We start from the raw sequence: 14,563 nt of genomic DNA, 5'->3' as shown, positions 1-14,563 counted from the left end.
CGGGAAATGTGAACACGCCGATAGCCAATTCAATCCTGCCGCCGCGTTTTGATGCAAGCTGTCTGCGCGCGCGCGGCCCGCTATCACTTGTTCGTGATCTCGCCGAACTCCCGTGCGAAGCTGTCTACGTGCGCAAGAAACGCACGCAAAGAATTGAATCTCACGTACGTCCGTGAGACGCGCGCGCGCCCACTACATTCTACGCATGCGCACTGCTGACACGTAGAATCTCTACGTACGCAAAGCCTCTACGTACGTATAACTAAAACTGTCTAATTACTGTTAACACCATGTTGCACTAGGCGTTATGAGTGGCGCCCTCTCTACTAGCGCGCCTTACTTGCCCGCGGGAGTCATCCGATACTTCAAGCGTCACTTCATCAAGGACCAGTTCGGCGCACCGCGCAGCGTCTGCCGATAAGAAGCGCGGCGTTTCAAACTGTCTCGAGGAAATAATCGAGAACGGTACCCGTACCGCCGTAAAACCGTGCAGTTCGCCATGCTACCATCGCTAACGGCGGCACCATAGCACCGGTACCCCCGTACAGTTTTTACCCCTGTGTTAGACCGCCCTATTCTTCGCATGGGCCCATGGAAACAGTTAAACAGTGACAAGGAAATCGCGGTTACCTCCCAAAGCAGGGTTCCAAACGCTTTCAAGTTTCACGACTTCGCCTGTACTATATGTTGGACCACAGGTCAATTGTATACTGAGGTCAGAAGAAGAGCTGCTGGGATAGTTCAGAACTCATCATCGTAAAACAAATTAGAGCGGAAAAAGGGCAACGGCCTACACACAAATGCAGAAAAAGGCCCCACCCCTCGACACAGGCTCTGACTGAAGTCACAAATGCGCATTCAGCATCAAAGGCACGCGTGTCCAAATCGCGTAGACACATTCGTTGTTAGACGCTTGAATGAAAAAACGAAATTTCGGCAGGAAGCAGAGGTAAGGACGGTTCACTGATCCGTTGCGTCTTACAGACTTCTATGAAATAGGATTTATTTTATTCAATTACCCTGAAGCCCCCGTGGGGGCATTGCATAGGGTGGAAATGATAAGAAAACGAAGATACATTGGAACTCATGGAAAATAACTACATGACGGCAAAAACAAAAAGAAAAGTAAGAAAAAAAAAATAGGAAGAGAAAGCGCGACACAGCACAATGTATCTAGTACATACTACAGCCAGCAAAACTGTTAGCAAATACACAACGGTGCAAACATCGCCATACAGATTCCTATACACTAACGTGTATAGGAGTGAGCATTCCAATGACCAAATAACCTATAATAGAGCCTCCAGTTTCCAGGTACTTGGCACTAAGTTCACTGCACCGAAGAAGGTATCTGCGATTTAAAGCTACAGGAAACAAAAATAAAACAGTAACATGACACAAGTGAACTGAATCTGAAAGTGACGGAAGTAGGAAACAAAATCAGCAATGTTCATAAGAATGTGCTCTTTACGCGGCTCACAAATGTATCATAATTGGTGAAACATGCAACAACATAACGTCATACGAGCCGTTATTCTTGCGTTTCTGTCGAGAAATTGCATTTCGCAAAATCGAGGCTCACGCCTCATGATTCAATAAGCGCCACCAAGTGAACGAGCAATGTCCTCTTTTTTTCCTAATTTTTTCCGCATGCTTCCTAATCGGTAATTTGCATATCGTTCAGTCTGCCCGATCTAGACTTTTTAGCATCACACTGAGGTAGAGTAAACGGCTCCCGGGGATCACCTTACGAAGGGCGTCTCATGCATTATCCGGCACCCGTATGTTCTGCCATTGAAGATGCACGGACATATTCTCCGAAAATTTTCCGGCGTCGAACGAAAAAAAGAAACGACAGCACTCCTTGTCTTCCCGCCAACTTCTTCAGATTGTGGGAGTTCTTGTGGATATAAGGCACCATTTGTGGATTAATCCTTGAAGACTCTGTTGCAGCTGTCTCTCATGGTGTCTGCCGTTTAATCTTTCGCAGAAGTGTATCGGCATATGCCGTAATCAAAGAAGAAGGGAAGCCAATAATCTGCTCACATAATATTCTCAATTATATCACGATAAAAATTCAAAGCAGGTCGTGGGCAAGTACGAAGTTCATGTTGGATATTTTTTTTTTCTACGAAGGGAGAATTTGGGACATTACGCCTGCGCTTCTTCAATGGCAGAAAGAACGGGCTCCAGGAAAAGCAGAGACTGTCTTCGTAAGGGATTCCACGGGTCTTGTTTACCCGAGCTCAATGCGATGCTGAACAGTGTACAATGCTCAGCGATTGAAATGCGGTACTGAACAGCATGGCGGCCGGTACTTTTTTTCGGCGCCGTTAGACGCTGGGGACATTCAGCTGATGCACTCTTGTGTCACATGAAAAATGGTAGTGATTTCAATTAATCGTGACGCAACTGGGCTCCATCAACGATCACCCAGCGCTCTCCGGTGGCGCCAGAATCACCGGCCCCAATACTGCCCGCGTATCGGGTTTCAATCGCTGAGCAATGTACATGGGGCAGACCGAACGATGTGCAAATGACCGATTCGGGAGCATGCGCAAAAAAGTTGAGAAAAAGAAATAGGACGAGCTCGAGCACTTGGTGCCGGTAGTTGCATCATGCGGATGTGAGCTAAGTCTGAGCCACGATTCCTTGAAAAGCAAATTCTTGCCATAAGCAGAAGCAGAACGCTTATTGAGGCAATAGAACGCTTTTTCATAGAAAAGAATAAGCCCAATGTGCCAGTGAACCATCCTTATATGTTTCCAGCAGAACTTTATTTTCGTTCATTCAAAGCGATAACAACGTTTGTGTCTGTACGATTTAGATATGGCAGGCTTTGATGTGAATTGCGCATGCATGACTTTGCTGAAATTTGTGTGTATTTTCTATCAATACAACAGCACTGAGCGGATGTGTCTGTCGGGTCTTCTTGGACTGATTGCGAGGGTGAGTGTGTGCGTGTGTACGTGTAAGCCGGTGTGTTGTTTGCGCTCTAATTTGTTTTACCATTATATACAGAGCCATTTCGCCCGGTTGTCGCCCCGTTTCACGCACAAATCACTCAGAAAGCTTTTTAGCCGCCCGGCTGGCTTAGCGGATATGGTGTTGCGCTGCTAAGCACGAGGTCGCGAGAACGAACCCCGGCCGGCGTTGGTGCATGTCGATGGGGGCGAAATGCAAGAACACCCGTGTGCCGTGAATTGGGGCCACACTAACGATCCCCACGTGGTCGAAATTAGCCTAGAATCCCCCGCTAGGGCGTGATTAATAATCGAATCGAGGTTTTGGAACGCCATACCTGCGAATTTAATTCAACTGCGAAAGCTCCTCATCATTCACATGTTCGTCCCACTTCGCCATCTCGCTCTTTTGTCAAACAGGCGATGACTGGAATGATCTGCCAGAATATCTGGACAACTCAGAAGCCGGTAATTTCAAGACTGTTTTTAATAAACTTTACATCATTCACTCAACCCATTCCTCGCGTATAACTCCACTTGGGGGCATCTGAATCAGCAATAAAAGGATAAGTATAATGTACGCCCAGTGCAAGGGCTAACTGGCTGCTAGACTAACCTTGTGCTGCCTGCACAGAGAGTTCTAATTGAATATACAGAATGTTCAACATCTGAAAACTGTTAAGCATTAATATGGCGTTGAAGTGTATTATACAAAAGTGTAAATTATGAAATGCTGTTAATACTAAGCGACTCAGCCGGCAGTCCCCCGCCAACGCCGATTCACTATTTTTACGCGAACTATCGAAAATGGTCCATCAAATCCCAAATGACGGAATAAGAATGATGGTTCAGTGGATACGATCACACATGGGTGTCTAAGGAAAAGAGGCTGCCAATTCTCTGGCAATGTATGCAGATATGACGACGCTGGACTGCTTATACGCCGCAAGCTGCAGCGTGTATACCATGATAAACGTGTAGCCATGGGATCGCACCGCTCACTAATCTTTGACCAGTTTTTTAAATCGCCGCAATAGGTTTTATTCTCCAAGCTACGTAACGTGATTGTTAACACCACGCATCGCCTTCCTCAAAAAGGACGTAGGCCGAGCCCTTCTTGCCTGGCTTGTGGGCACTAGCTGAGCACTTCTCTGGGAATCACAGCACTTAAGGCTTCTATTTGTCATTTTACTTAGGGTCATCGCCACTGTTTGCGACACAGTGGTGTATTACTGATACTTTTTCAATTCGTAAGACGTTTTTAAGATGTTTGGACCTTGGTACAGCCTGTACACTCTGTTCTCGTTGTAAGTAGTTTTCTTTCGTGTATTCAGGTTGAGTGTACTGCTATAACGAGGGGACTACGGGCAATTTCAAGCTATATGAAACAGCTTTTCAATCCGAATTCGAAGAATTAGCGCCCCATAAAAAAAAACGATGTAACGACGTGAGTAAGCGCACACTTTAATTACTCGTATTTTTTGCACTCCTTCATTTTTACCATACCCGACGAACTCGTCCAAGCAAAAGTACGTACTGTGCTTATCCACAGCTTCTGTTTCACACGCAGGCGCGAGAAATCCCAGCAGGCATCTATGACTGTGAGAAGGCCAGGCCAAAAGCAAAAACGATAAAGAAGCAACGTAGGATGTCCCGGCGACGTGTTCGCGAGCGTGAGATCGATACCGTGGTTTGCATTGCCTCTCCGTCCCTCGCACTCCTGCTGTCAGAAGACGCACTCGAGAACAGGGCGCACGTGCGCTCACGCTAGCGGCTTTTTCTTTCGCCAGCACCGGTCTCGTCCGGCACTCCCTGCGAGACGCTGCGCTCGGAGACAGCAGCGAAAGGATTCGCATTAGCGCCGTCCCTTATTAGTACGTCCAGCCGACGGCTCCTATGCGGCCGAAAGCCGTAGTCTTACACTACGAAACAAAAGCAGCGCAAGCACGCTTACGGCTTCTCGTGCATATAATATATCCTGCAAACTTTATCATGTCTCTTTGGGCCTTGCCTCCACCAGATAAGTTCTCAGATAATGCACTTGCGCATGTCTCCCTCATTACCTTCTTTTTTTTTCCACAGTAAATACGTTGACGAGCAAAGGAGAACTTGCGCTAGAACCTAACCTTAATTTCACTTCCACTGCATCAGCTTCGTTTCTCGTCATAGACAAGTTCTGGGACCGACGTGTAGTAATCGCGTCAGAGTTGATGCGGTTTCTATTTGTGCCTTACTGAGCATAGGGTTCCTGTATGAGTATATTATAATTGTACTCAACTGAACCCACGTCTTTTTAGGTTCTTGTACCCACCGTGGTTGCTTAGTGGCTATGGTGATGGACTGCTAAGCAAGAGGCCGCAGTATCGAATTCCGGCCATGGTGGCCAATCAGTTCGATGTTAGCCAAATGCGGAAACACCCGTGTACTTGGATTTAGGTGCACATTAAAGAACCCCAGGTGATCAAAATTTCCGGAGTCGCCCACTACGGCGTGCTTCATAATCAGAAAGTGGTTTTGGCACGTCAAACCCCATAATTTATTTTTTTTAGATCCTCGTTTATTTTTTTTAGATAGTCAACACGCATGGTACTATAAGTGGTGGTAACTGCGACACGCTGAGTTTAAATTTCCTATTCGTGCTAATATCAACACCAACATCTTCAGGCATGCTCCGTAAATAAAAACATCATTTCAAAACAATTGATATAAGCAAATTTATTGTTGCGTCATATGTTTTTTTTACATTATTCTCTTATGGAAAGAAAAGCACGTCCTTTGTAGTGCGCAGGTTAAAGTGACACCCAATTGTATACCAAAAACAAGATTTCGGCCAGTGATGTTGCTGTATAATAAAGAGAGGAAAGCTTGGTGAACTCGCACACCATGTTTCAGTTCGCACTTAAAGAATGCAACCTTATTGTCTCTGTAAATAAAAAAGCGCTAACCTATGCAGCGATATCAGCAATGAACAAGAATGTATCGAGGATGTACAAGAACGCTCCGTCTGGGTGCACTTGAAGTTGCAGAAAGTAAAACGCATTGAGAATAAACAAATGCATCATTAAAACTGTAAAACATGAGTAGCACTTACAATTCAGTACAGGATGTCGAACACAAACGATAACAAATTTACAGCCTCCCGCACTTTTAGCTATACCGAGCGAGAACATTAAAATATTCTCGTGCGTCGTCCTGAAGGGAACATCGTATTAGACGACCTTTGCAAAGGAAAGTCCTTAGTGCGCCTGAGAGTACTTCTGCCGGTCTCGCTGATTGTCGGCGTTTTAAGGCTCTAAAATGACGCGTGATGGGCGCCCACGTGATATAGCTAAAAATGCTGGAGGCTGTGCAATTAAATAAAGTGAAAACAAAGCCAAACGAAATTATGGAAGAAGAAAACATAGAAAGCAGAATAATATAGAAGACATGATTCACACATAACATTGAACGGATTACGAAGAACACCGCAAATGAACTGAAAGAAATTTGGTTACAATATACTGGAAGAGTGCCCACATTAGGCACTCTATTACTACTACATAAATAAGCAAATCCGAAATCCAAAAAGAGACATTGTTAATGTGAAAGTTACATTCTGATGAAGGTGTTATATTTACTCAACACGCATTTTGTCAAGTAAGAAACGTGGTCCAGTAATAAATTCTAGGTAGTCAAAGCAAATAGACAAATAAGTATGACTGGCTAGGAGGCAATGCGTAGTAAGCGACAGCTTCCGTTAATATATATATATATATATATATATATATATATATATATATATATATATATATATATATATATATATATATATATATATATATATATATGTGTGTGTGTGTGTGTGTGTGTGTGTGTGTGTGTGTGTGTGTGTGTGTGTGTGTGTGTGTGTGTGTGCGTGCGTGCGTGCGTGCGTGCGTGCGTGCGAACTAACACGTATGCTTATTCCTTTTCCAGGGACTGTACTTCGCTCGCACTAACATAATGTTATTGCTCAGCGCAAGACGCGCCGGCATTATTTGGAACCGGCTGGAATGCTACCGCTGTTCCTACCTACTGTGTGTGTTCTCACCGAGCCTTGTGTAATTAGATTGTACGCACGACACGAAGTGTGAAGTGCTTTCTGGAAGGCATGCAGCCGCCAGTGATTACGTTGGAACCTTCGACGACTCCTGTATACAAGCTGTGACGCGCTTGACCAGCAGATCGGATTTCGACGATCACCGCTATCGTGTTTCGAGTGTCGCCTGCTTCTGTGGGCACCATTTCGCCCCATAAAAAGTGAGCTTCGTGATGCACAGTTTTGTTGCTGTGTTCTCCGGTGTCACTACAACGTGACAATATATATATGTATATGAAAACGCTTCGGGGCCTTCGTGGTAATGCGGAGTGCCGGTCAAGCAGCTGAAGCGTCAATAAGGTCCCGTGCGTTCCTGCCTCGAGGTGTGTGTGTGTGTGTGTGTGTGTGTGTGTGTGTGTGTGTGTGTGTGTGTGTGTGTGTGTGTGTGTGTGTGCGTGTGTGCGCGCGCGCGCGCGTGTGTGTGTGTGTGTGTGTGTGTGTGTGTGTGTGTGTGTGTGTGTGTGTGTGTGTGTGTGTGTGTGTGTGTGTGTGTGTGTGTGTGTGTGTGTGTGTGTGTGTGTTTATATGCATCTGCTTGATAGGCATCCATGCAGTATTATTTATGTATTCAACTCAAGCACTATCGAAGTCAATTCGGCGACAACCCAGACTGCCTGAAGGATATGACAGAGTTTGTGAATGGTTCTGAATGCTCACGCTGCTAAAAGACGGCAGGGAACTCGGCACCATTTCAGAATGTGAGAGGGTAAAATGATCCTCGGACAAAGTTACGAACACAAGGGTCGAGTGCCGAAGACTTTTGCTCGTCGCTGTCTCGCAACATGCCGTAACATGGGAGGTTTTCGTATTCGACTACAATTCCGCGCTTAAACAGCAAACATCTACAAAACACGGTATACCAGGTAGAAAAAAAGATAATTGCTTGAATCAGTCGTTTGTCGCAGTCCGTCTTTGGTGCGCGTTGTTTCACCGTTAGCAAATACAAAATCACCCAGATTTGCGTTTTTCAATAAGGGTGGCTACACTGCTAAAGGGGTGGAGACATCAAAATTTTCGTTCATGCGTTTGTTGATTCAAACGTTGCGTCATGCTTCAGGGAGCACGAAACACACAGCGGGATTCATATATATCCGATAAATAATTTAGTAATAGCATTATTATACCGAGCTATTTCGGTTTCGGTTTCTGGGCTCCGGGGGATGCTATGACGTCACAGAGGAGGAAACGCAACATGGCTTGCTCACGTGGGCCACAAAAAATAGTGACGTAAAACTATGCTGCGTCGTCTGCTCGCGCATACGCGTGCTTTGCCAGCAGTGGTCAACAACTGGCTATTCGAAGTGCATGTCGCGATTATTATAATTATTGCGAAGAACGACAACAACGGTAAAAAAATATTGCGGCTTGTGAGAGTCGGTGATTCATTCCGAAGCGCCGTAAGCTTTAGCTTTGAAGTTTTGAAGTGAACCGGAAAAGGCCTAGCGGCGATATCGGCGGCGCCAAATGATCAGCGGCGGTGAAGCTGCCGTCGGTGCCAGAGTGACTGATTGTGGCGGTCGCTGATTGGCCGCTTCGCCGTACGGCTGCCGCACAAATGGGTCCAGGGCCCGTCCTCTCTACGGCAAGGAAATCTCGCCGTTCGCGAGAAAAACCGCCGTCGCACGGGGGCCCGCGAACGTCAAACGGCGTGCGGCGAGTTTCCGTGCCGGTAACGTGGAAAGGCCAAGCGAAGGAGAGTCCGCTCCGAGCTGCCGAACTATGCAACTATGCGAGGAGAGAAGCGGACAACACGAACGCCGCATATCATGGTCCCTTTCGGAGTCGGCGGGCTAGTGTTACACTCAAACGTGTAAAGGCCCGTCCGCATGGCAACTCACCGCACGCAGTTTGCCGTTCGCGGGCCGCCGTGCGGCGTTCGTGTTGTCCACTTCTCTCCTCCTGGGTCCGTGTCTGCACGCCTTACCCCTTCTTTGCATTAAGAAAGGATTTCTATATGCCTGTAGCTCGGTCGCTCGGTTCAGCTGGCTACGTAATCGGCATTTCATCGCTACTCATCATGCGTCACGTTTTTGTGCTATAGTGTGCTATGACGTCAATGTTTTCGTTCCTCCTCTGTGACGTAGCAACTGCCGCGCTAGCGATGGGTCTCGACTACGAGAAGGAGTTTTTAATGAATTTTTGGAGCTGAATTAAAATTATTTTGAAATGTTTGCAGCGTCCAATACCTCGTTCTGGGTGTCCTTGAATACGCAAGCAGCCAACAACATGCTTTTTATAGCCTCAAAATTTGGTGTCCCAACCTCTTTAAGGGCTTCGACTTGAGAAACCCGTGCGCGCGGACTAGAGAGTCATTTGTGACCACGTTGGCGGTAGGTATACATAAACAGTAGTGTTTCGGATGTGTGTGCGGCATTGGGATTACCTTCGGGTCCTGCAGGTGAGGTTGACGTCCGCGGTAGCCGCGTTTCGAAAGCTGCAGCATGCGAAAACGTTCGTGTAGCTTGCGTTGTGTGGCAGTTGAAGAACCAGGGGTGGTGGAAATTAATCCCAATGTCTCTCCATTTGTTTCTAAGCCTCTCTTATATATCTTGCTTTTGAGACTGGCGCGAGTCTCTCCTCGGCAAGTCGACTACACACGGTGCATTGCTCAAACATCATAGGTTCAATTCGAGCAGTAAAAGTACTTTCAAACAACTACAACAACAACAAAAAATATATGTAACAGAAAAAAATGGGTCCCGTTCTTCTTCAGCGCCAATATTAGGAGGGCCCATTTGGTGATTGCCCATACAGACAGACAGACGGACAATGAACTTTATTTGATCCTGAGGAGCTTCAACGGGGGCCCCTATCGGGGACCTGCGGAAGCCGTTGGCCGCGTCCAAGTCGGGGCAGGAATACAGTGATGTTCCGCCCTTTCTTGGGCCCTCTGGATGGCCTCTAGTTGTGTCTCGAGCGATGGGCTCCGGAGTGCCTCTTCCCAGTCGACTTCGCTGGATAGAGGGCCGTTAGGCAACGCGGGGCATTGCCAAAGCATGTGCGCTAATGAACAATAAATCTCATTACAGTCCGGACAGCTTGAGTCGACGTCGGTGCTTGCCCAGAATTCAAGTTTTTCAGGAAATGTTTGCGACTCTGCGCTCAACCAACGAGCGGACGCAGCACAGAAGACTGATATGAGTCTCTACGTACGCGTTTGATTCTAGCGCACGACAATAACGCGCCGCGCAAGGTGCAGTTGTACTCTGTCAGCAACGTCACAGTGAGGGCAATCATTTGTAAGGCGAGCGCAAGGCCTAGGTTCGAGTGGCGGTAGGGCCGGCAGCATTCCGCTAGAGGTGTGCAATTATAGAGATTTGCATGTGCGGCACGTTGGTGCACGATAAGGGACCACAGGCAGTCGCAATAGCATCTGCGTCTCTAAAAGCGTCTGCGTAGCTTGAGGCATTTACAACCATCGGCTAACACGCTTCAGGATAGACTACGTTGCGGCACTTGCGTCGTGTGAAATGGACGCGCCGACGCCGATCGACGGCAGGGCCGCATGTGCGCTCATAATGCTTTCCACGTGACAGCTGGCATACGCTCTAAAACATCACAGCGACAACGACTACGAGGATAACTGGCCTCATGTGTAGCAGTAGGATTTCAGAATAGCTTCATCATGCGCAGGAATCATGATGTGCTCTCGTGGATCCACGTGGACGTAGGAGCGTGTCATATAAAAAAAGTTCCAAGAAGAGGTTAAAAAAATTTAACAAAACGGAATGTTACAGGTCCGCGACATGTACGTTCTTATGCCGACTCAAGCTCTCTGTTGCCGCAGGAGACACTGGATACATGTAAAAGAAGGCAGGCTCCGTATATGGGCTTCACGTTTAGCTCACTGTGTTCTAGCTCGCCGAGCACTGTGAGAAGGATGTGGGTTCGCTGAATGCATGCTGTTGCGGCGCACTTGTAAGCATGACTGCCGGTATAACATTCACGCATTGCGCTACGCTGGAAAACAGGATGAAGGTTCACATTAAAAGAACACATAGTATACTCTTCCACTGCATTTTTAATGAGTGCGGATCGTGTCGAAAGAAACCTTTGCAACGCTTCATTTGCAACCGCTATGTCGGTAACAATCGCAACGTAGCTAGCATTTCTCTGGCCATTCGAACAAACGCGTTGTCAAGTGGAGTGAACTGTAACAGTAATTATTTGTAAGCCACCATTATTTCTTATTAATTGCAACGCCATCGAACTTGTCGAGCGATAGCACTTAGTGGCCTAATTGCTTAAAATAGCCCTCGAAGAAGTTCATAGCCATAAAGGCAAAGCTTAGACATAAACACGCACTGTCCATCATTCCTATCATAGCCGAACAGCTATACTGTCGGTCCTACGGAAATAGCTCCGGGTTCTCCTCTCCGGTATGCCCATACCGAAACAGTATGAGTAACCACTATAACAAAACGTTAAGCCCTCGTTTAAATGATATCCCTGGTAGGACGATAGCCCACGAAAGGAAATGGTAGTGTCAGGAAGTGAACAGAGACGATTGGCGTGCGCATGCTATCGCCGCACATAACCGACAAGAGATACGTTGGTGATATCGCAGTTTCAACGGCTAAAGCCTTGGGCTACTGAGCAACTGAAAGGGACATCGGAGGGAAATTTTAAGTTGAGTTACATCGACAGATCTCTTGTTTAGTTGGCCATCATCGTATCGCTTTATTTCGTTTCTTTTTCAGGCCAATATACGACTCTGTTCCGTAGATAATTGCCACTGAAAGAATTGAAATTGCACTGAAATTGCCGCTGCCGTTCCTCAATTTGAATCACCCGCGACAGAAGTGCGAAGTTGTCTTGATCTCCACGTAGCCTTCTGCCGCTTTCTGCAAATCAGCTACCGCCCTGTTAACTGGCACCGGCGGTGTTCCACGAACCACCATGGCTCGGCTCGCTCTGGACAAACACTATGCCTCCCACTTGCCTCCTCCCCCCGCTCCTCCCATCTCGGTGTCCGCAGTGCGGCCGCTCTCTCTCTTATTTTTTTGCCCTTGACTCGCGCACACGTCGTCTCCGGCCCCCTGGTTGCCGGCAGCGGTACTCGCCCGAATTGCCGAGGTCACATGGAAGAAGTAGTACTCTGGTTCACCGCAGGTGTCACACCTTGGACTTTCCATTTCTTCGTCATTTTCTCGGTTGCAGAACTTCTGCTGTCGTAACCACCGACGAATTCATTACTACAGGAGGCAGACGTTTCATCTAACTTGACTTCGTATTTCCTCCTAGGGTCGTTTTAAATTGTGTTGGCATGAAGAGCCACGGCGAAAATCGTGATGTTGTGCCCACGGTAGCGTTAGTTGTTTCGGTCATTCGATTGGACATGCTTCAACACCTACAAAGGAAAAGAAAAAAAGCCGGGCCGAGAAGACTCTCTTCAGTGTGTACCACCAAAAGGAACCAACATCCTTTGTTGGAAAAGCGGAGAACTTCCAAGGGTGCTCTCTGCAAGTTTTAATGTCACGTTCTGATATGTTACGACGATGGCTGCGCGCCCGACGGCAGTATCAGTGTCCGAGCCCAATTCTACGTTGACATTATTCTTACAGCCTCCTGTTCTGCCACCTTTGCCTGCTTCGAACAGCACTGGGTACCCATCGAAAATTTCTTCACTCTATCTTACCTTTTTGCACTAATTTTGTGTCTGCCTTGTCCACAGAAACGTCCTTTTTATTTAGTCTAGTGTTGGTGCAACAGAATACGTAGGGCTCAAATCAGTTGCGATTTAGTGCTTTATTTTTCCAAAGACAATAATACTATACGGAACATAGAAAAGTTCACATTTCCATTAACTAGCTTTAATGTACAAACTTGTCTGAACGCTTTAGAAGCTAAGTAGGGATTTTATATAATGTCAAGAATTTGCAGGGGTTAAGTTTAGCTAATCTAGCGGAGCGCTGCGACCGCGTGACCTGGGAGGCGACCACGTCCGAGCCAATCCAAGCGCATGGAGTGGCAATGAATTATCTTCTTCTTCTTCTTCTTCTTCTTCATAGCATTGCTTGGAAGTGTGAGCAAGAAGGCGCGTTGAGTAGCCTCGCTCATGCAGAGTGACATTTCCAGCATTTGTGGCATTTTGCTACAGTGCTACACTGCTTTGTGGCCAATGGTACATAAGTAGTTTGGCTTCTACAATGTGGAAGAACTGGACATGAGTCACACAACAGGAAGGATGAGGAGTGACATGAGATTGCTGCAAACGCAGAGCTCGAATATCAGTCTGAGTACCTCGCCTAGAGAGATTTCCAGTCCCGTCATAATAGGGGAAGCAACTAACCATTTCTTGGCGCACAATGTAAGGATGCAGGTTGTACAGATTCTTGCTTCTAGCCTGAAAATGTTTATGGTTGAGTTTTCTACAGAAACGAGGTTAGCTCTTCCAAGTGAACAGTTTAGAGTGCACTAAGGGAATAATCCCGATTGGATATAGCTGCTACCATCACAACATGAAGAAAAAATTACGCATTTTCATTTTTACCTCAGCTTCACATAGTGTTTATAGTGTGCGTTAGTTGGCCTTAGTATTGCTTAGTGTTCCTCATTGCTCCGGAGCACGACGGCAAAAAAAGAAAGAAGCTTAGGAACCACATTGCGGGGGCGCAGCTCAGCGTGCAAAAAGCTCAAAGCACGCTGACGTCAGGTACAGTAATGAGCGTGCAAATATGCAAACGCGTTCCAGTTCATTTTTCCTCGTGCCACTTTGTGTTGCCAGGATACGGAACGGGCGGGCTTCGCCGACGGGCGCACTGACCTCGTGTCTGTGGAGTCGGGCGTGGCCCTCGACGGCGGCGACCTGGACCGCGACATGTCGTCGTCGTCGTCGTCGTCGTCTGTCCGCAGGCCTCCTCCGAGTGGTCCTCGTTCGTCCTCTTCGCTGAGGCCGTGCTCCAGTATGAGAGGAAACACGGAGGCCCGGCTGCTGGGCTTCGTCGCCGGCTCCAGCATCAGCAAGGAGCGGCGCGTCGAGGGCGCCGACGAAGGCATCGCCGCGCACAGCACGGCGGCGCCAGCGCCACCGATGCCGCAGCCGCCGGCTCCCGTCAGGCTGCTGCTGCCCGACCGCAGCAGCATGCACTTCTCGGACGCCCTCCTGGGCAGCGCTCGACGCGCGTTGGTCACCACCACCGAGGAGGAGCCCAGGCCGTCGGGGGCCGAGAAGCGGCGGATGAGCTTGGGTCGGCCGGGCGTCCCGCCGTTGGCAGCGGACACACGCCGGGCCACCTCGCGGCATACCTGCACCACGGAGGTGCAGTCCAATTGTTAAAATTAAATTTTTTAGGGCAGAAACTTCATAAGGAGACAGAGACTAAAGACATTTCGTTGACAAAGGTATCTGCTCCGCATTGTTCACTCGGTACCCCGAATACGGGGATTAAGGTATTTTGAAAAAAATAAAGAGGAAGAAGGGAAAGCATTGTGCGCGTAAAGAAACACACCTGTGCATAACTTGTAATGTGTTCATGTCTAC

The 14,563-nt window shown here is 47.6% G+C and overlaps 1 protein-coding gene across 2 annotated transcripts in view; it reads right to left on the bottom strand.

Annotated features, from left to right (window-relative positions):
- Window positions 1-14,563, bottom strand: part of LOC142576564 (uncharacterized) — a 261,575-nt gene that overhangs the window by 122,880 nt on the left and 124,132 nt on the right. The window contains exon 3 of one of the 2 annotated variants that reach the window (XM_075686740.1): window positions 13,847-14,328. In XM_075686740.1, the coding sequence (XP_075542855.1) occupies window positions 13,847-14,328 (482 nt within the window). Of the gene's footprint in view, window positions 1-12,059; window positions 14,329-14,563 lie in introns of those variants that run through there. The other variant, XM_075686739.1, reaches the window with a different exon arrangement.

This window comes from Dermacentor variabilis, chromosome 3 (genome assembly GCF_050947875.1).
Source record: "Dermacentor variabilis isolate Ectoservices chromosome 3, ASM5094787v1, whole genome shotgun sequence".
Classification (NCBI taxonomy): domain Eukaryota; kingdom Metazoa; phylum Arthropoda; class Arachnida; order Ixodida; family Ixodidae; genus Dermacentor; species Dermacentor variabilis.
The sequence above is the reverse complement of the archived record's forward strand: the minus strand, read 5'-3'. Positions and strand labels throughout refer to the sequence as shown.